Source organism: Echeneis naucrates, chromosome 10, assembly GCF_900963305.1.
Source record: "Echeneis naucrates chromosome 10, fEcheNa1.1, whole genome shotgun sequence".
Classification (NCBI taxonomy): Eukaryota; Metazoa; Chordata; class Actinopteri; order Carangiformes; family Echeneidae; genus Echeneis; species Echeneis naucrates.
In genome coordinates, this window is record NC_042520.1 from 19,386,555 (window position 1) to 19,404,066 (window position 17,512).

The window sequence follows — 17,512 nt, forward strand, 5'->3', positions numbered from 1 at the left end:
TACAGCTTCTCTGCTTTGTGTGTGTGTGTGTGTTTGTTTGTGTTTAAAATCTCACTATATTGTGTGTTTACATGTACTAGCATCCACCCCATTCTGACAGTAATACGGTGCTCTTTATCTGACTCAGAAAAAGCACTTTCTGAGTTTTTGCCAAGCTGAAGTTCATTAAAAAAAAAAAAAAACTTAGGTCTTGGGGTATGGGAACTCAGAAGTACTATGGGAAATAATGTCAACAATGTACCTAAACTGCTGCGTTCATTCACCCACACACTAACTGACGGGTGTCTACGGTGCATATGACAGTAAAAATATAGTTCAAGTTAAAATTGGCTGTTATTCTAAAGATGTAATTCAATCATCTGAATACATACATTTAAAGAAAAATAAGTAATCTGTTCCAAGTAAGCATTAGTTAAACAACACTCAAAATGCTACCTGAGCACTCTTCCTGAACCTCGGCAGGCTCCTGATTGGTCATCACATCTGGAGGTCCTGATGCCATGTCAGCACTGTCACTGCTGTGAGGGAGACAGACAGACTCATGGTAAGCATTGATAACCCTTAAAACTTATTTGAATACTTTGTCATTGTTGTTTATCATCATTAATTATTATTAGAATCCTGCATGAGGCTACATCAATAAATCACCCCCAAAACTTTCAGTTGAATCTGATCATTATTTACATTATCATTATTGATTTTGCAATTAAAGTGCTTTCTTGTAATGATTTTTTGGCAGCAAAATTACAAGATCCTAATATCACCACATGATTCTACTGTGACTTCTACTGTGTGTAATGCTGAATTATAGACCAGCCCAGAGGGTTGAAAATATCTATTTTGTGTCTCCCTGTTCTGCATTTATCTTAATTGTCCTCCATCTCCTCGAATCGCTCATATCGCTGCCTGACCACTTGCATGAGATCAGACCTGCTGGATTACAATGTGATTAAAGACCCATTTGGTAGCATTGTGACTGCTAGTAAAAGCGCCTTGGCACGATCGTAAATCTGGATTCAAAAAGGTCTGAACAGACAGACTCGTTTAGAGCATTACAAAGTCACCAGCAACAGGCTAGAATGCTATAAAATCATTTCACACAGCTTTTTTCTTTCCTTAAAAGCTGAACATGTGTACTGGATCTTCAACTGTTGGTGTGAATGGTATGTAATTTTAACCTCTGTTCCAATGTGCATCAGTGTGATATAAATCCAATATCCAGTCCAAACAGTCTCAACACAGGCTACACATCTGATTTTTGTTTCCAGGGGCCTGCTCTGTTCGGCCACCCTCTTCTGTTCACTGCTAAGCACCAGCAGATGCCCTACCAACCTCCAACACAAATTCAGACAGACATGAAGTAGAATTACAAACTAATCTCTCACTGAAGCACAACATGGATCAGCAGCTTCTGGAGTCAGATTTCAGTATCAAGTAAGTTTAAAAATTACAAGGATTGTACAGACAATTGTCAGCAAACCTCCAGTTTATCTTTGACTTTTCAATCCTGTATTTCACTTTGTGTTGCAGGACTATTAGTGAACCTTCTCCAGCAGACAGGAAGTTCAAGGTCATGTGAGAGTTCAGCCTCAGCAGGCAGCCTCAGAACCATGTTAGCTACTCTCTGTAGCTACAGAGAGGCTATTAATTCACCACTCAAGTTTTACATGACTCCCCATTTTATCTCAAATTTAATTAGCTGTGCAAAGTATGCAATTGATTTCCTCTGCAGGTTTTTTGGTAAACTGATATGTGAGAATAGTTGCTATATCACCTCTAATTTGGTCCAGTCATTTTCATAGAATGTATGGAGGTCATGAGAACAGGGTTTGGGAAGAGGAGAGGAGGGTAGAGAATGTTTTCTTAAGCCAAACTTCATAAGGAGCCTTTCATTACAACAGAGAGCTACAAACTTCAAACCACTGAGCTTCCCAAATATCTGATGTGAGGAGCTGCCCGTCAATGCAGTTGTGCAATAGCACATACATGGAAACTGGTCAAAAGACAGAAAAACTAGCAAAACAAAGAGCTGAGTTTGACTGCTTTTAAAATTTCAATACGTTCAAATGTTCAAATTTCAAATGTTGTGTAGAAATTGTGTTATAACATTTGGTTGTTTGTGTGTGAGAATGAAAGATGCACTGTTATATTCTTAATTTTGATAGTGCTGAACCACAAAACAATTGCCATGACACCAAAATGAAAACAAATGAACTTATAAAAAACAAACAGTAAATAGGAAAAGTCTTCAAAATGAATTATTGGCAATGGCATGAGAGTAATAGAGCACAATTAGCTTATCCTGATTGCAAGGTACAGTCTGCAATCACTCAGTAGCCACGCCCTAATGCATACCCTGTTTCAATTTGAGGAAAGTTGACCATAAAGCAGTCATTTAAAAAAAAGAAATTATATCATGAAGTGTTAAAGAAGACTTGAAACTAGAGACTGAGATCATAAAAGTATTTGGAAAACATTTAGTGAACCAATAAATCAAATGTGAACGAGGACAATTTTCCCATAGACTTCAATTTGATTTCTTTTTAACTCCAGTGGTCATTAGATACAATGCAGGTTTAAGACACTTCAGTGTCACCTTTTATCTAATTATTGTCGTCTGTTCAGTGTCATGGACTAATGGTGGTGTCTGATTTCCCTTCTCTCCTGTCCATGAATCGATCTTCATTTGAGCTCAGAGCAGCGAAAACACATCATGTGCATTTTTGTTTTGGTCCATCTCTCAGTATCTGTTTCCTACATATGTTATTAAGGCTTGTGAGCCAGTGTGTGTGTGTGTGTGTGTGTGTGTGTGTGTGTGTTGAACTCATGGCTGTGGTTTCCAGCAGCATCAGACAGATAATAGATTACAGCAGCACCATCAGCTCATAACAACAACAACAACAACAACAACAACAGCGGCAGCAGCAGCGTTGTGACTTTAAGACCATGTGATAATGTGAATACTGAAATTATTTAAATAAGCTGTTAAAAAGCACCTTTTAACAGTTCACTTTTTGCCTTTGGTGGTGATGATTCTTCTTATGACTGAGATAATGGTAATAGCTAATGTTTATAAAATGGTAATATTGACGTAAGCCCCCTCAGCACATCAACAAACTGTGGAATGTTCCATCTGTTTCTATAACACAAACTCACTGTAAACACAGCTGACAAGAAACACTGCAGCCGTTTCCTTAATAGAGAGAAAGATCCTGTTCACACTGACAACAAACGGAGGTGCTGTGAACTCAATAAAAAGGAATGGAACTGCTCCATCATACTAAAGCATATTGTTGGGCCAAAACTATCCCAAATAAAGGTTGGCTTACTCACATTTTTCATAATCGACCACAACAGACCCTGCTCATAAGTGGATGGAGTTTGCTTAGTTGCCAGGGAGACGAGAATTTTTGATGAACAAGTTCAACCGTTATGATTATCACAAGTAAGTTAGTTGGTTTACGCTTTGTGTAGGCTGATACTTGAAGATTTAACCAGAAGGATGTCACCAAGTAAGTTAGCATACTGACTTAAAGCAGGGAAAAAGTTCAAATCTGTTCAAACAAACAAATTTTAAAACATTTTTTAAATTACAAGTAGTTAATCTACATGTTGCCTCACACAGTAAAAAGGTTCAGGCTTTGACCCCCTGAACCTTCCTGTGTGGGTTCACTCCAGCTTCCCTCCACAGCCTCAAGACAAATAGGCCTGAGCATGAGTGACTGTCAGCCATGTGATGGACTGGTGACCTATCAAGGGTGCACCCTGCCCTCACCCACTGTCTGCTGGAGTTGGCTCCAGCCCCCCACTGACCCTGCACAGAAAGGTGGCCCAGATCATGCATGGCTGGATCACCTTGAAGCTCTACCTCCACACCTAAAGCACAGATATAAATGTTCCCATATCTTCAGTTTCTAATGATAATTAAAGAGAAAAATGGTACTCTAAGACTCCTACTGCCGATTTCATAGAAAATCTAATTATCTTGTAGACTGGGTGATGCTGAGCTACTCCAAATGGAAAACATCAAGTGTAAGGTTCAAGGTTCAAGGTTCCAGGTCCAAGGGTCAGAGGTCAACATGACTGACCTTCACCCACTTCCAAGGCCAACTCCCCACGGTGACATCCTCCGTTTCATCTGTGGATGGAGGGCTGACAGAGAGGAGAAAAAACATAAAGACGGGCAGAAAAAAAGCGAGAAGACAAGAACTATAGATGGCAAAGAAAAACAGCGAGAAGATGGGAGAACAGGAGACGGGGACAAATGCAAGACAGAGGAAGGGTGGAGGTCAGAGAAAGGGGTTGTGGGAAAGTGGTGCATGAAAGGAACGAAGACTGAGTTAGATAAACTGAGGAATATTAGCAAGAGGAGACAGACAAAAGGGGAAACATACTTAGAGTAAACACAGAGGCCTTCCAGTGAAGAGCAGCAGATTTCAACCAGAGCTAGTTAAATTTTCGACATGAAAACGACTTTCAAACCCACACATGACTGAATGAGCAAATATGTGGTTTTGTAATTAAGTGAAAAAAAAAAAACAACAAAAAAACAAAAACAAGAATACCTCACACTGATTAAATGACCTTTGCGTTTTTCAGCTACATTTACATATAAAGTGAAATTGGTTTCTGAATAAGAACGTTTGAAAAGACAGCAATGTCACAGGAGGGGGAAATAACTACTCAATCATGATCTCCATCTTTGCAATCAGTGCAACAGTCTAATCAGCAACAAATGAAGGTTTTTACTTGTTTCCAAAATGATGTTGAACAGGTTTTCATATATGACAACTGATTATCAGTGTATCTTACATGCTATTATGTTAAACCACCCTTGCTGGAAAGTGAGAGAAAATGTCTGCTTTGAACTGCTTTCATCATCATACATTCAGCAGAGATCTTAATGTCTCATTGACGGCAGAATCAGGGTCATATATTATTGATAAAGCAAACACAGAAGGAAGAACCTGATTGGTTCCAATTCATCTATTTGCCATTTCCAATAAATGGATAAAATGAGAACAATTTAAATGATAATTTTTATGTATTTAAAATTCGATATTTACATTGTGTCTGATGTTTCTACTATTCCGGCCTCCTGATGCATACAAGTTAAGGCTTTAGCTTTGTTTTTCCAAAAATGGTGTGACAGGGTGAAGGGTGCGAAATCCTAAATCCTTGAAGACCTATAACTCATAACACTGAAGCTATATTTCGCAGACACAGCAGAAGGTTGAACGAGGAGCAGCTCCCAATTTATTATATTTCCTCATACACAAGAACAAGTAACCTCATTTTATAGATCTGAACTTCTTATTCCATGAAATGCAAACCAGTAAGGTTTTAGCATGGCTACCTGTAGAATAGATTTCTTTCACACTACTTTTGCATCGTTCAGATTTTCCATGTTGCATTGTTCCAAGATAGCTTTCTGGCAGCAGTATATCACCTTTATCTGATTTCAGATACCAGTCCTTCTGCAGCTTTGCATTCCATGCAGCGTAAACACACTCAGGCACATCATTAGCTTTATTTGGAAGCCGACATGTTTGTGAGCGTGCATGAGAAGTGTTTGCATGTGTGCATCAGTGTGTCTCACCCTCATTACATAATGATGGATTAATGAGTGCAGGTATTCAGACCAGTAGGGGGCCTGCCTTTATTAGACAGATGCAATATCCTCATTAACACCCAAATACAGTAAACACACACACACACACACACACTTAAGATAAACATGTCCATATTTGTTCATGACCTTAACTCTGCTCTAAATTGAGGCTTACAAATAAGTGAATACACACACACACACACACACACCTCAGTGCCACCATCTGCTGTAAGTTAAGGCTTGTCCAAATAATGTCGACAGAACAGAGTCCAAATCCAGACAGCACAGATCCATCACCACTGCACTGAACAGAAGCCAGGTATAGACAGGGCAAACAACCTGTGTCTAAAAGCAGGACTGGAGTGGGCAAGAAAACAGCACAAATGCGAAAAGAATGATGGGTGCCAATGAACACAACTCTGTACATGGGGTTCCTGTCCTGACGTAGAGCAAATCCAATCTAGTCCAGCCTTAATCCCTGAATGAAAGCACTGCTACCAGACTCGTTGCACCACAGGATTATGGTGGTGACTAACTGGCTCTTATCAAAGCCAATGTGCAGACATCTGACTTGATGTCTGACTGAGACAACTCTGACATGGATGCTAATGGTTAATAAAACCCATTCAAGATTCCATTGATCTGTCCGGCAAAAATGAATGATCCAATCTAGTAAAAGCATTCCGTATTACATCCCTAAGTAGTGTTTACAACAGAAATCCACCCTACTTCAGTCCTAATCCTTTTGTACCACCAGCACTAAACTGGACTAATATTGGCCTGATTACATTACTCCAACAATTAGTGACGACAGGCTAAGAGACTTACAATGAGTCAACAGCAGAGACTGAAGCTAAGAGCTTCTGATGAGTGTTTCTGTGTGTCGGCTTTAAAATGAAACACATCATGAAGGCAAGCATCTATGAAATTCTTTAGTCATGGCTGCAGATCTTTAGTGGCAACATGTCAAATTAACGAAATCTCGTAATACCTCCTCCCTTAGATAACACTATTAAATTACAATTTTAGCTTGCCAGTTGCCTCATAAAGCAAAGCTAAACCTCAGTCATGTGAAAGCTGTTGGAACGGACCAAGTCATCACTCTTTATGAATGAAATTTTGTTTTCTGTCATACATTCCAGCCCCAGGAGTAGAGCTGCTCATTCACAGACCGTTGGAGTGGGCTTAACATTTTTCATTTTGGCTCATTCCACCTTGAGAACAGCCCACACAACTAAAAATGAAAAGACTGGGAAGTTCGAGGTGATGATCGACGTGAGGGTTCAGTGTTTTAGTGAGTGAGAGGAAATAAACTGGGCGCTTCAGCAGCGAAGATTACCATCAACATATCACAAAGTGAGATCTACTTGGGTTACACCAGTCTTATATGCTCTGGACTACTCTGGGTTATTCCCCACACTGTATTTGAGACAAAAAGTCCTGAAATTGACTCCAGGCGTGGTGAGCAGACAAGAGAGACTGAACAGAGGAAATCCAGATGAATTGGCCTCTGTAACATGATGTTAGTGGGTCTATGACGAACCACAAGCCTCCCATTTCCACAGAAAGACAGAGGGAGATGCAAAAATGAATCAAGAAAGAGTAGAGAGGGAGGAGAAGCCTTGTTCCAAGCAGCTGAAATGATAAACTTAGCTGACCAAGATGAAGCACTCTGTCCAGTTATAGCTATCGACAGGCATATTGTATATACAAACATCAGTAGAATGCATGCCAACTAGATCTGTACCATAAAGGTTAAAGAATACCATTTTTCAATCAGAAGAGGTGCATTTTAAATCATTTTGGGCACCCTATCATCATATGATAGGAAAAGTATAATTTTCACTTGATGAAGATCCTCATACTGATGGAATTGTCTTCGACAAAACAGCATTCCTTAGCAAAACCCTTTGCTTTAAAAGGAGTATACTCATCTATATTATTATTATAATTATGTATAATATTATTTTTGGGGGCCTGAAAATATTTAAAAAAAAAAATCCTACTAGATACTCAGTATGTACTTCAGGACTGAGAATTCATCCAGATTATTACCTCGATGCACACTGTCCAAGATCTAGTCTGGCTGTTTTCTTTAGCTATCTTGTGACACGTTATCTAATAAAACAATAATGAGGAACAGCATGTAAAAAGAGTATCTTCTTCTCAGGATACACAGCAGTCACTGCTGTTAAAAAGCTTGTTCTATTGTCTTACCCATCTCCTTTGCTTGAAGGAGCTGTAGAGGACAGTAGAGGAGAAAGGCCATAAAAGGATGTAAGAAATATATAAAGAATGTAGCCAGATAACACAGCTACCCACTAACATTTCTTTATTCCCTCCACCCCTGTGGTTTCTTCATTCCTTACACCTCCTGTATCATTATGAGCCACACATACCTAAGCCGCGGTATTTCCTCTTGACCCAATCATCCATTCTTCGCCTGCCGGGTCAGGAGGACACACTGACTAACATTTAAATTATTTGTTTAGTTTCAGCCCTGATTTCTAAACAAATTTAGCTGTGAGGCTGGAAATCACTTACTGCTCAGAGTATACTAGAAACGGACTTTCCCATTTTGAAGTTGTGTCAGAGAGCAGCACAGAGGCATAGTGTTTAGCGCGGTTGCCTCACAACAGGAAGGTTGTGGGTTCAGTTCCTGGCTTGGGGCATTTCTGTGTGGAGTTTGCATGTTCTCCCCATGCTTGTGTTTCCTCTGGGTACTCCAGTTTCCTCGCAACGTCCAAAGACATACATGTTTAGGTTTTTTAATGATTATAAATTTCCCGTAGGTGTGAGTTTGAGTAGTGGTTCATCTCTGTCTGTCTCTATGTGTTGCCCCTGCAATGGACTGGTGACATGTCTGACAAGTGATCACAAAGAAAAAACAAAAACAAAAAAAAAACCCACCATTGTTTGTTTTCCATGCCTTGTGTGTGTTAACCCCTTTACTTCTTACTCCCTGTAGGTCCAACTCTGTTTATAGTTTCAATTATCATTGTCACTGTCATTGTCACATTAACTAGGCAAAGCTCTTGACTAAAAAAAAATGTGGTTTGAATGGTTTCAGGCAAACTACTGTTTTTTCTTATAATGTCCATGACTAAGCATCATGCCATTAAAGCAACATTCTCTTGACTTCCCTGCTTTGCCTGTAAATGGAAAAGGTCCAACATAAAATATCCAATTTACTATGTCCCAATGCGTGAACATGGAAAATCCCAGTATTGTATTTTCCATTTAAGCAGTTATAATTTAATCCAATCAAGCATCATAAAATACACGTGAACTAACATGACCTTTAATGTGGAGCATGATCCAGTCAGCTGTGCTTGTTCAAATGACAGCGTTAAAGCATTACGGCTTGCCTCAGTAATCAGATATAAAACTAGCCAGTTAATATTGACATTACCCAAGTATATCTTATGCGAACCAGTGTTGCTTGAATTTTTGACTTCCTAAGATTTATTTAGAAACACAATGTGGAAAAAAAAAAAAAAAAAAGAAAATAGTACGCTAAAGCAAACAAATATCACCACAGGCCTTCTGTTGTAAAGAAAATCAGAGTACCCAGATAGGTGAGAAAAGCTTAGCGTCTAAATCCAGCATGTCCGAATGTATTAATCTGACTAGTTGTGTAGTAATCCAGCAGGAGCAACGTAAAATAACAATGAGTAATTGGCTACCTCGGGGTCTTAAAGCATGTAAGTGATGTGACACAGGGAGGGTGAAGCAATTTCAGGGAAATCCCTTGCCACCCTTATTAAAAAAAAAAAAAAAAATCACAGCTTGCATCATCAGGATTACTAAACGCACTCTGGAGCAGAATTACACCAAGGTGAAATTTCTTTATTGACTAGATATCTTAAAAAAAAACAAAAAACAAAAAAAACCTCTCTCCATGATTTGGTCATAATTTAGAAACCATTCTTCTGGGTTTGGGATTGTCTCATTTTCTAGCTCTCCTTCCTCTGCCTCACTCTCTGCTCCATCTCCAGTCCCCTCCTGTCTGAAATGGGGCTGTGCTCTTAGCAACAAGCCTTACATGGACTTGAGACAGAAACTGACCAAAGACTCTCATCAGTCACTGTGCACGGTCTGCATTCATTTACAGCTGCATCACCATTCCTGCTGAACAAACTCAAACTACTGTGGTTACATAATGACTGTTGGGCCACGGAAACACTGGAAAAGAAGGGGCCTGTGAGTAAGTGCAAACACATCCACTTGTTCTCAGCTTACACTACTGACACAATGGAGTTGACAACACATGTGAACCTGACTGAATTCCAAAACTTAGGTCATTACTGAAAAACTGCATTTGCTTTGATTTTTAGGGAATGAAATATTCAAAGAAATAACTAGGTTGTGGCTATCACTTGTTTATGTCCGTGATATCCCGGCTGCTGTAGTGTTGTAAACTGCTATACTTAATCTAGTATATGCAGATGATTAAGTTCTTCTAGTAACAGGAAAGGACCCAAAAGGGATACAAGAAGTCTTGAGGAGAGAACCTGGATCAGTAAGGAAGTGGTTAACAGTAAACTGATGTTAAACCTTGCTAAAACCAAATCAATTTTATTTAGGTCCAAATATGTTAAAGAAAGTCTGACAGGATCACAGTGACTAGCAGGAGATGTCACTGAGTCTGCATGGAGTGCTACGTATCTTGGACTAACTCTGGATCGATCTCTTTCAGGGCTTTTCATTGCATAAAGACTTCTCTCAAAGGTTTTGTAAGGAAACAAATGTTTTTCTATTGTAAAATGATGGGGTTAGGGTTAGAAAATAAAAATATCCAAGTTGCTTGTGTTTGCACTAATAAAGTATCATTTTGTCTATCGCTGTTTAGCCTGGTTTTGTAGTCTGTCAGCGTAAATAATGCAAAATAGCATCACCCATTACATGCTGATTGCTCCGTCCAGAGCTCATACTGGGAAACCTGAATTCAGAGTATCCACCATGTTTCCAATAGAGCCGTGTAGAACAGCAACAAGTTGAAATTAATGTTCAGGGTCATGAAAGGAGTCAAGTTGGGGTGGTGCCGGTCAACATTTGTGCACCATGGCTGGGGTGAATTGCACTGCTGTTCAGAACTGTTATTATTACACAGGAGGATTCTTATGCAGTAGGCTTCCTCAGTGTCCTTGTAATGTATCCGTGTAAGTTTACAGGATTTTCTATGCTACACTGAAGTCCAAATTTTGTCTGATGCTGCGCCATGTTGTAACCGGTCCTCTCAAGGTGGGAGTGCTCTGGATGGCACGTTATGCTTTTAAAGTTTTTCCCTAAGGAGTTTTGTGTTCTCCAAGTTGGAGGGAAGGAATCTATTTGATGGCTTCATGATCAGTTTCTGAGTTGACAAGTTATAACACGTTTTTCAAAATATAACAGGCCACTTATCTGAATAAGACCACTTAAACATCAAACATGTGTTGTACTTGGGTTCCTTGGTTAAAGATCTGAGTTTAGTTAAAAGCACCGTTGCTTTTAACTTGTCTGAGTCTGCTCTTTCGTATCAGCAGTGTCTGCATATTCTCAGTTCGTGGTTAGGAGTTAATCTTGTTTTTAGTATGAATGCATTTCAGGATCAAACAGTTGTGGTTCTTTAGTATAAATTGTGCATAGCTACCTCAGAACTCATCTCTTTCTAATTACCCTTTTTCACGCACAAACAAAATGTTTGTCTTGGTCAACTCCGCCGAGCGGGCAATAAAAGCTTGTATTGTTGCCATGTCATGACACTGAAAGGACAAAGACAAAGAAAGTAGAAGGGGGTATCAGTCCATCCAACACCACATCTATTCAGCTTTGGTACAAAAAAAGATACTTTGCTGAAGTCAAAAAGCTAAGGGCACTCATTATCCTAACCGTCTGTGGGTCCAATTGCACTGCCAAGCCCAGAGTCCTATATTTAGCCAATTCAAAGCATTAAAATCACTAAGGACTTCTGTCAGCAGGAGCAGATAACATCCACTCAAATTTCAATAAGGAGAAAGTTTCATAAATCTATCTAAGATATCATCTATGAAACTATTGGTTGAGCAACAACATCACTTGATCTGGCGCCAGGGAAATTTACAGCAAGCTGTGTTCTTCCAATTTATCCTCTTGCACATGAATGACTGAGAAATAGCTCATTTTCAGTCACTCTGTAAAACAAGTCTCTTTAGTCAATCAGCTCTGAGTCATACAGCTGACTGTTGCTGCCAACTACAAGTCATCAATTGTCCCACCACACAAAGAGAAACAAAAGTTTGATTAGACTGCTGCAACAAAAGACACCGTCATCTCTTGGAAAACACCCAACATGCTAATTAAAATCAGTGCACTCTACAAAGATGTGTTATTTCTGTCAGTATCTCACGTTTGGCCAACAGTGAAAAAGTGATTCCAGTAGCTGAGAACCTCACTGTTAACAGTTTATCCCACACACTTTATTGTATATGTTATCAGTCGTCAGCGGCCACTATTCGTCAGCTATATGTTTAAAATGGCCAATCCTCTGAGCCAAATAACAACCACACCCTCAGAGACCTGCAGATGTTATGATTGCACTGTTAGATGGAGCAGCATTGATGAGTAATGTTATGTTGTCGAGCGTGAACTCAATTCAATGGTTTTTGCAATCTTTCCAAATGACTTACTTCCTGCCCTTGAAGCATCCGTACATCCCAGCCATGATGCAACACTGAGGTGATGCCCAACGTTGAAGCCTTTTCACTGGTTTTCCCCTGATCTGTGGAATATGAAGCCCTTCAAATCCGACACCTGCTGGTTTTCCTCCACATCAGTTTTCGTTGCTTCCTTCAAAACCAATGGTCTCTCTCCCTTTGCAGCCGAGACGATGAAAGACGCAAGAGAAGATCGCTCTCTCTTCCAAATCAAACCATCCTGTGAGGTTCCTCCCCCTCCTGAGCTCCACTAATGTCAAACATGGGAGAGACAATTCTCAGAAATTTGGAAGCAGATGCAGGACAAAGAGCCGCTCCGGTGGCCTCATGCAGCTGAGCTGAAGTTGGACTACAGCTGGTTCAGAATATCATACAAGTAGCTCAAGATTTAGGGACAAAAGTTAAAAAAACAGGAATATTCTTCTCAAATGAATTATGGGTTTTGTGTGTCCTCAAAAAAAAAAAAAAAATAAATAAAAAAAAAACCTTTCAAGAAGAAGTAAAGCACGAGTCCTGTGATAGGCAGCTAGAGGAAAAACAATTGAGTAAATGAGTCCTCTGCTCCCATTCAGACTGGTACTGCTGCAGAGGGAGGGCTGGAGGCAGAGAAATACAGAGGGAGGAGTGAAGGGGAGGCCGGGGAACCAGACACTGCCCCCCCATGACCTTATGCTCCACTCTTTCTTGTCCTCTTCCGTCCTTTCTTTCTCCCTCCACTGTTTGACTCTGCCCAAAATTTATTCTCTATAAACTAGCAATTTCTACAAGTATATTTCTTTAATGAATCCTTGGTGTTTCAGCAAGCTTCTAAGCTGTGTATTTTGGCAGACATGTTAGAAAAACCACAGCTCTTGGCACTACTTGCTAATTATCAGTTAGTTGTGAAATAAGAAGTTAAACTGGTAACAAAGAAATGCGTGGCTGATCTGCAGTAACACTTTGTAAATAGGAGACAATTTTTTCTGAAATATTAGGCATTAGGTGCTTAAATAATGTCAATTTTTAGCTAGCTGGTGACTAGCTGCTCGCATAAGATGGCCATTAGGATGACGCTTCAGTTTCTGATTTTATTTAACTAGTGAGTTCTAGTTTCCAAACAATTTTATTTTTAAGATGTGATGCCAAACTAGAAACAAACTTTGACCACTTATCTTCTTTATCAGGTTTACATTCAGGTTCATTTACTGCACCACTAAAGACGACTCTTGCAGTACTGTGCTGATGTAGGGAGGATGCTGACCCTGAAGAGGCTGTGAAACAGGCAGCGTTTACCATTTGCATCTGCAATGGCTTTCTAAACAGTTCGGGAAAGACATTGTCTCATAAACTGATGTATTTTGATTTTGAACAAATTGAACTATTAAGGTAAAATATGCTAAGATATTTCAGCAGAAACTCCCCCTTGTTTCCAGTCTTTATGTTAAACTAAGCGAACATCCTGTTTGCTTTAAATATTAACGCATATACATAAGAGACGTCAATCCTTTCATCAAATGTATAATAAAATAGTGATTAAGTGCATTTAAATATTTATTTGAAGGGCAGTAGGTTATCACCCATGCAGACACATCAGATTGCAAAAGCATTTGGATCGATTGAGTATACGGTACACTGCTACTCTGTGCTGTCCTTTTTCATAATGGAATTGCATTTTTTAAAAATGAATCAATACACAGCACTTAGTGATGACAGTCAATTTTCTGAGTGAGCAGATGTTTGTGACAGGACCACCATGATGGATTTCATACGCATCTGCAAAGCACGAACACTACGTGTCACCATGAGCAGCATATTTGTAGTTAAATTAAAGAGCAGATACTGTCACGCAAAATATCAAGTGTTGTTCCACTCCTGCTCATAAAGGCCCATCGAATTACACAAAAATACGTCCTCATGTTAACCATTCTATCTCAGGACCTAGCAGTTGAGCAACGGTCTGTCACTGCTAATCAGGCTAAATAGGAGGTTAACTGCGAATGCTAATGTGTGTTGCTATGAATCAACATGTTTGATCCTGAGACTCCCTGCTGCCTGATCCTCTCAGGCCCAAAAAAACTGGTTATCTGATTCAAATAATGGCTAAGGTCCTTTACAGTAAAACTACGAGCTACAGCAGGGCTGACTTCACATGTTTCAACTGTCCAAGAATGCCAGTAGTGAGATTTCACAGTAGAAGTTTAAAGATTTGCTTCCTGGAAAAATGCGTTCTCTGCCAAAAAGGACTTCTGAGCTGAATCCTATTACATACATATAAAGAAAATAACACTGTAGTGCTGAGGCAGCTGCATGAAAATTGACTCAAGAATATGTCCAAAACATCCAAATCACATTCATCGTCAGACAGTTCACATAGAACAGAGGCTGTGGAATGAATTTCTCAATTTCTACAAGCCCAGACTGAATGTGCGCTGTGTGATTCATATTTGAATTTAAACATGTTGAAATTATTAGACGCTTTCCCAGTCATTAAAGCGTGTCTGTCAGTGTGTGTCAGTGTCAACAGAGACAGTCACGCTGTATCACTTCCAGGGCACAGCATCTCCATGTAACAGCATAACACAAACACACCATCATCAAGATCACTATTGGCACGCTCGGATTGAGAAATTCCTTACGGACACTTACACATACACATAAATGCTTACTTCTGAAAGTGTCAAGCGCATGTCATTGCCAATAAACCAATCCAGAAAGACCCTCTCTAGCTGAAGTAGTGGCCACCTTTAGTCCATTGGTGACTCCCTTTTTAATTCCTGAAGGTAATATCTGACTCTTCAGCTGCTTTGCCAATTACTGGCCATGTGCTGGGCAGATAGAGTTTAGTGGCAGAAAAAAACCAAAGTGAACCAAAACATTCAGGCTGTGAGCCATGAAGCATAAACAATGAGCTACCAGAGGGGAACTGGACATTCACACTGCAACAATTTTCATATGAAATTTTTTGCTTAGTTACTGTGCAAGCAGAGTCAGTTTCTTCTCAGGTTTTCAGCCAAAGCACACCCGATCCAAGCATGTTGCTCTTCTTTTGAAGTGGTTAAATGAACTCAGCTCTGAGTCTTTAGCAGAGAAATCTAAATACAGCCCTATGGAGGAAGATTTATGGTCTCCTTTTCTGGTATATGAAACACCTGGCTGCTCACTTTTACTTCCAGAAAAGCCCAACAGGCATCTTTTCCAAAACACAGCTATCCAGTGTCTCCACGTATGTGTGTTTATGAATTTCTCAACACTGACAAACATCAAAATGGATCCAAGAACATGAACAATTATCCATGATTTGTGTTTATATATACTTGAGTATGTGTGTATATATGTGTGTATGTATGTATCAATCACACAGCTTTCTGTTTATAGAGCCAAGTTGGTCAGTTTCCCTTCGAAGAAAAAAAAAAAAAAAAAGGAGATGTTGGTATTTCCTGGAACAACTCAGAGTGAGAGACAGAGACATACAGACAGAGAGGGCGTAACTGCAGCAGATTAAGAGGGTGACACTTTATGACTGAGAAAAACACAAGAGCATGAGCACAGCTCTGCTGTTAAACTACACTTTATTTCCAAAACATTTTTGGCTGGTTTGCCTTCATTTACAATCTGCTCTGTTTATGGTCCATGGTCTTGTCATGTGGCCTAAAGCATTAAGTCAGGTTACTCAGGTTGATTGGCCCTCTGGTCATATGAAGTGGATTTGGATGGCACTGGGTTGCGATTACCATACCAACTAATTTCTTAACAGGACTGAATATGCAAAAAGTTATATATATACAAAATTATTTTGGCACACATGGCAATTGTGATTATTGTGGAAATTTTTCACTTAACTTCACCATACAAAATTTAATGAAAAATGCTGATCATGTGATTTTTCTGGGGTCGCAACCCAACAAGCATGTTCCCTTCACACCAGGAGAATAAGGTTAGTTTTTCAGATATCTCTGAGATTCTTCTTTTGTTTGATGTTTTCATGATGTCATCTGGAGCTTCAAAGTTGCAATGGCTGTTTACCACTAGTTTTTTTTTTGTGCATCTAAAAAGATTGCCTGGACCTTGCGTGTCTAACACAGTTGTGATCAAAGACATAAGATCCCAGCTGTTGGCACTTCAATTTAAATCATTTGATTGGTCATTGTGTTGTTGGGTGACTAGAAATGAATTCCACCATTCCATCCACCACCACCACAAGTGAATTTTCAACCTGTGGGAAAAACTGGAGATCAGAAACTACCTCAGGTGAGACCATTCTAAAAGTCTGATGGCTCCAAACATTTGGGAGCTAAAGTATGATATTGAAATTGTGAAGAAATTGGAGAGCTGTGTTGCTCTTCAACACTGGAGTAGCCTCCTCTGAGCTGAAATTCGATTTAGATTTTTGGACTTGTGGTCAACCAAGAGGCCCTGCTTTTCTTCCCTGTCCTGCTTCTCTCTTCTATCCCCTTCCTCATCTCCACTCCTCATTTGTTGCTGCAGGCTCAAGTTCCTCACCCCTGCAGTGAAACGCCTTTTCTTTCTCTTTTTTGCTTTCCCTCTGTCTCATATTCTCTCCATTGCAACATGCCCAGGCTGATCAGGATCACTCTGTCTGCATACAGAGGAGGAGGTGGAAGAGGAGGAGAAGGCAAGTTTCTCTGTAGCTCTGAATTCCACCTCACATCTGGAAACCATCTTCTCTCTCTCTCTTTGCCAATCTCTCGCCCCCTTTCTCTTTCGCTCTATGTTGTAATGTAAATAGCCCTATAATCATACTCTTGCCCTATGCCTGCAGCATTGGGTAGTGTGTGTGTGTGTGTGTGTGTGTGTGTATATCCACAAGATTGCACAGAGAATACACTCCTTTAAAAAGCTGAAAACATCCCGTCTTTCTCTCCATCTCAGGTCCAAGCTGAGGTTTATGTGGCGATAAAAACAGAACAGTATTCTCCGGCTCGCTCTCTCTATGTGTGTGCGTGGAAGCAACAAGGGGCACAAGGAGCAATTGAATCAAAGAGTTTAACTGAACGACAACAAGCTGATCACCTGAAAATTAGGCTTTTATGGAGCATTAATGCCCAAGTGATGCATCGTGTTGCTCCTATCTGGCCATTGCAAAGTTGCAATGACTGAACCAGGCAGGTGCCACCACATGGGTTCATTTGCTGAACCAAATCAGTAAAAGGCTGTCAGTCTCTGACAGAGTGCGGGCTCGTGCTCAGCTACATCTCATCACTGCTGTTTCAGGTCAGGTCAGGTTTAA

General features: G+C 39.9%; 1 protein-coding gene across 3 annotated transcripts in view; it reads right to left on the bottom strand.

The window, feature by feature from the left end:
- The window catches only part of LOC115050302 (probable serine/threonine-protein kinase kinX), a 37,920-nt gene that overhangs the window by 18,019 nt on the left and 2,389 nt on the right, over positions 1-17,512 (bottom strand). For 2 of the 3 annotated variants that reach the window (XM_029513141.1, XM_029513140.1), the window contains exon 2: positions 436-518. In XM_029513141.1, the coding sequence (XP_029369001.1) occupies positions 436-518 (83 nt within the window). Of the gene's footprint in view, positions 1-435; positions 519-12,258; positions 12,584-17,512 lie in introns of those variants that run through there. The other variant, XM_029513142.1, reaches the window with a different exon arrangement.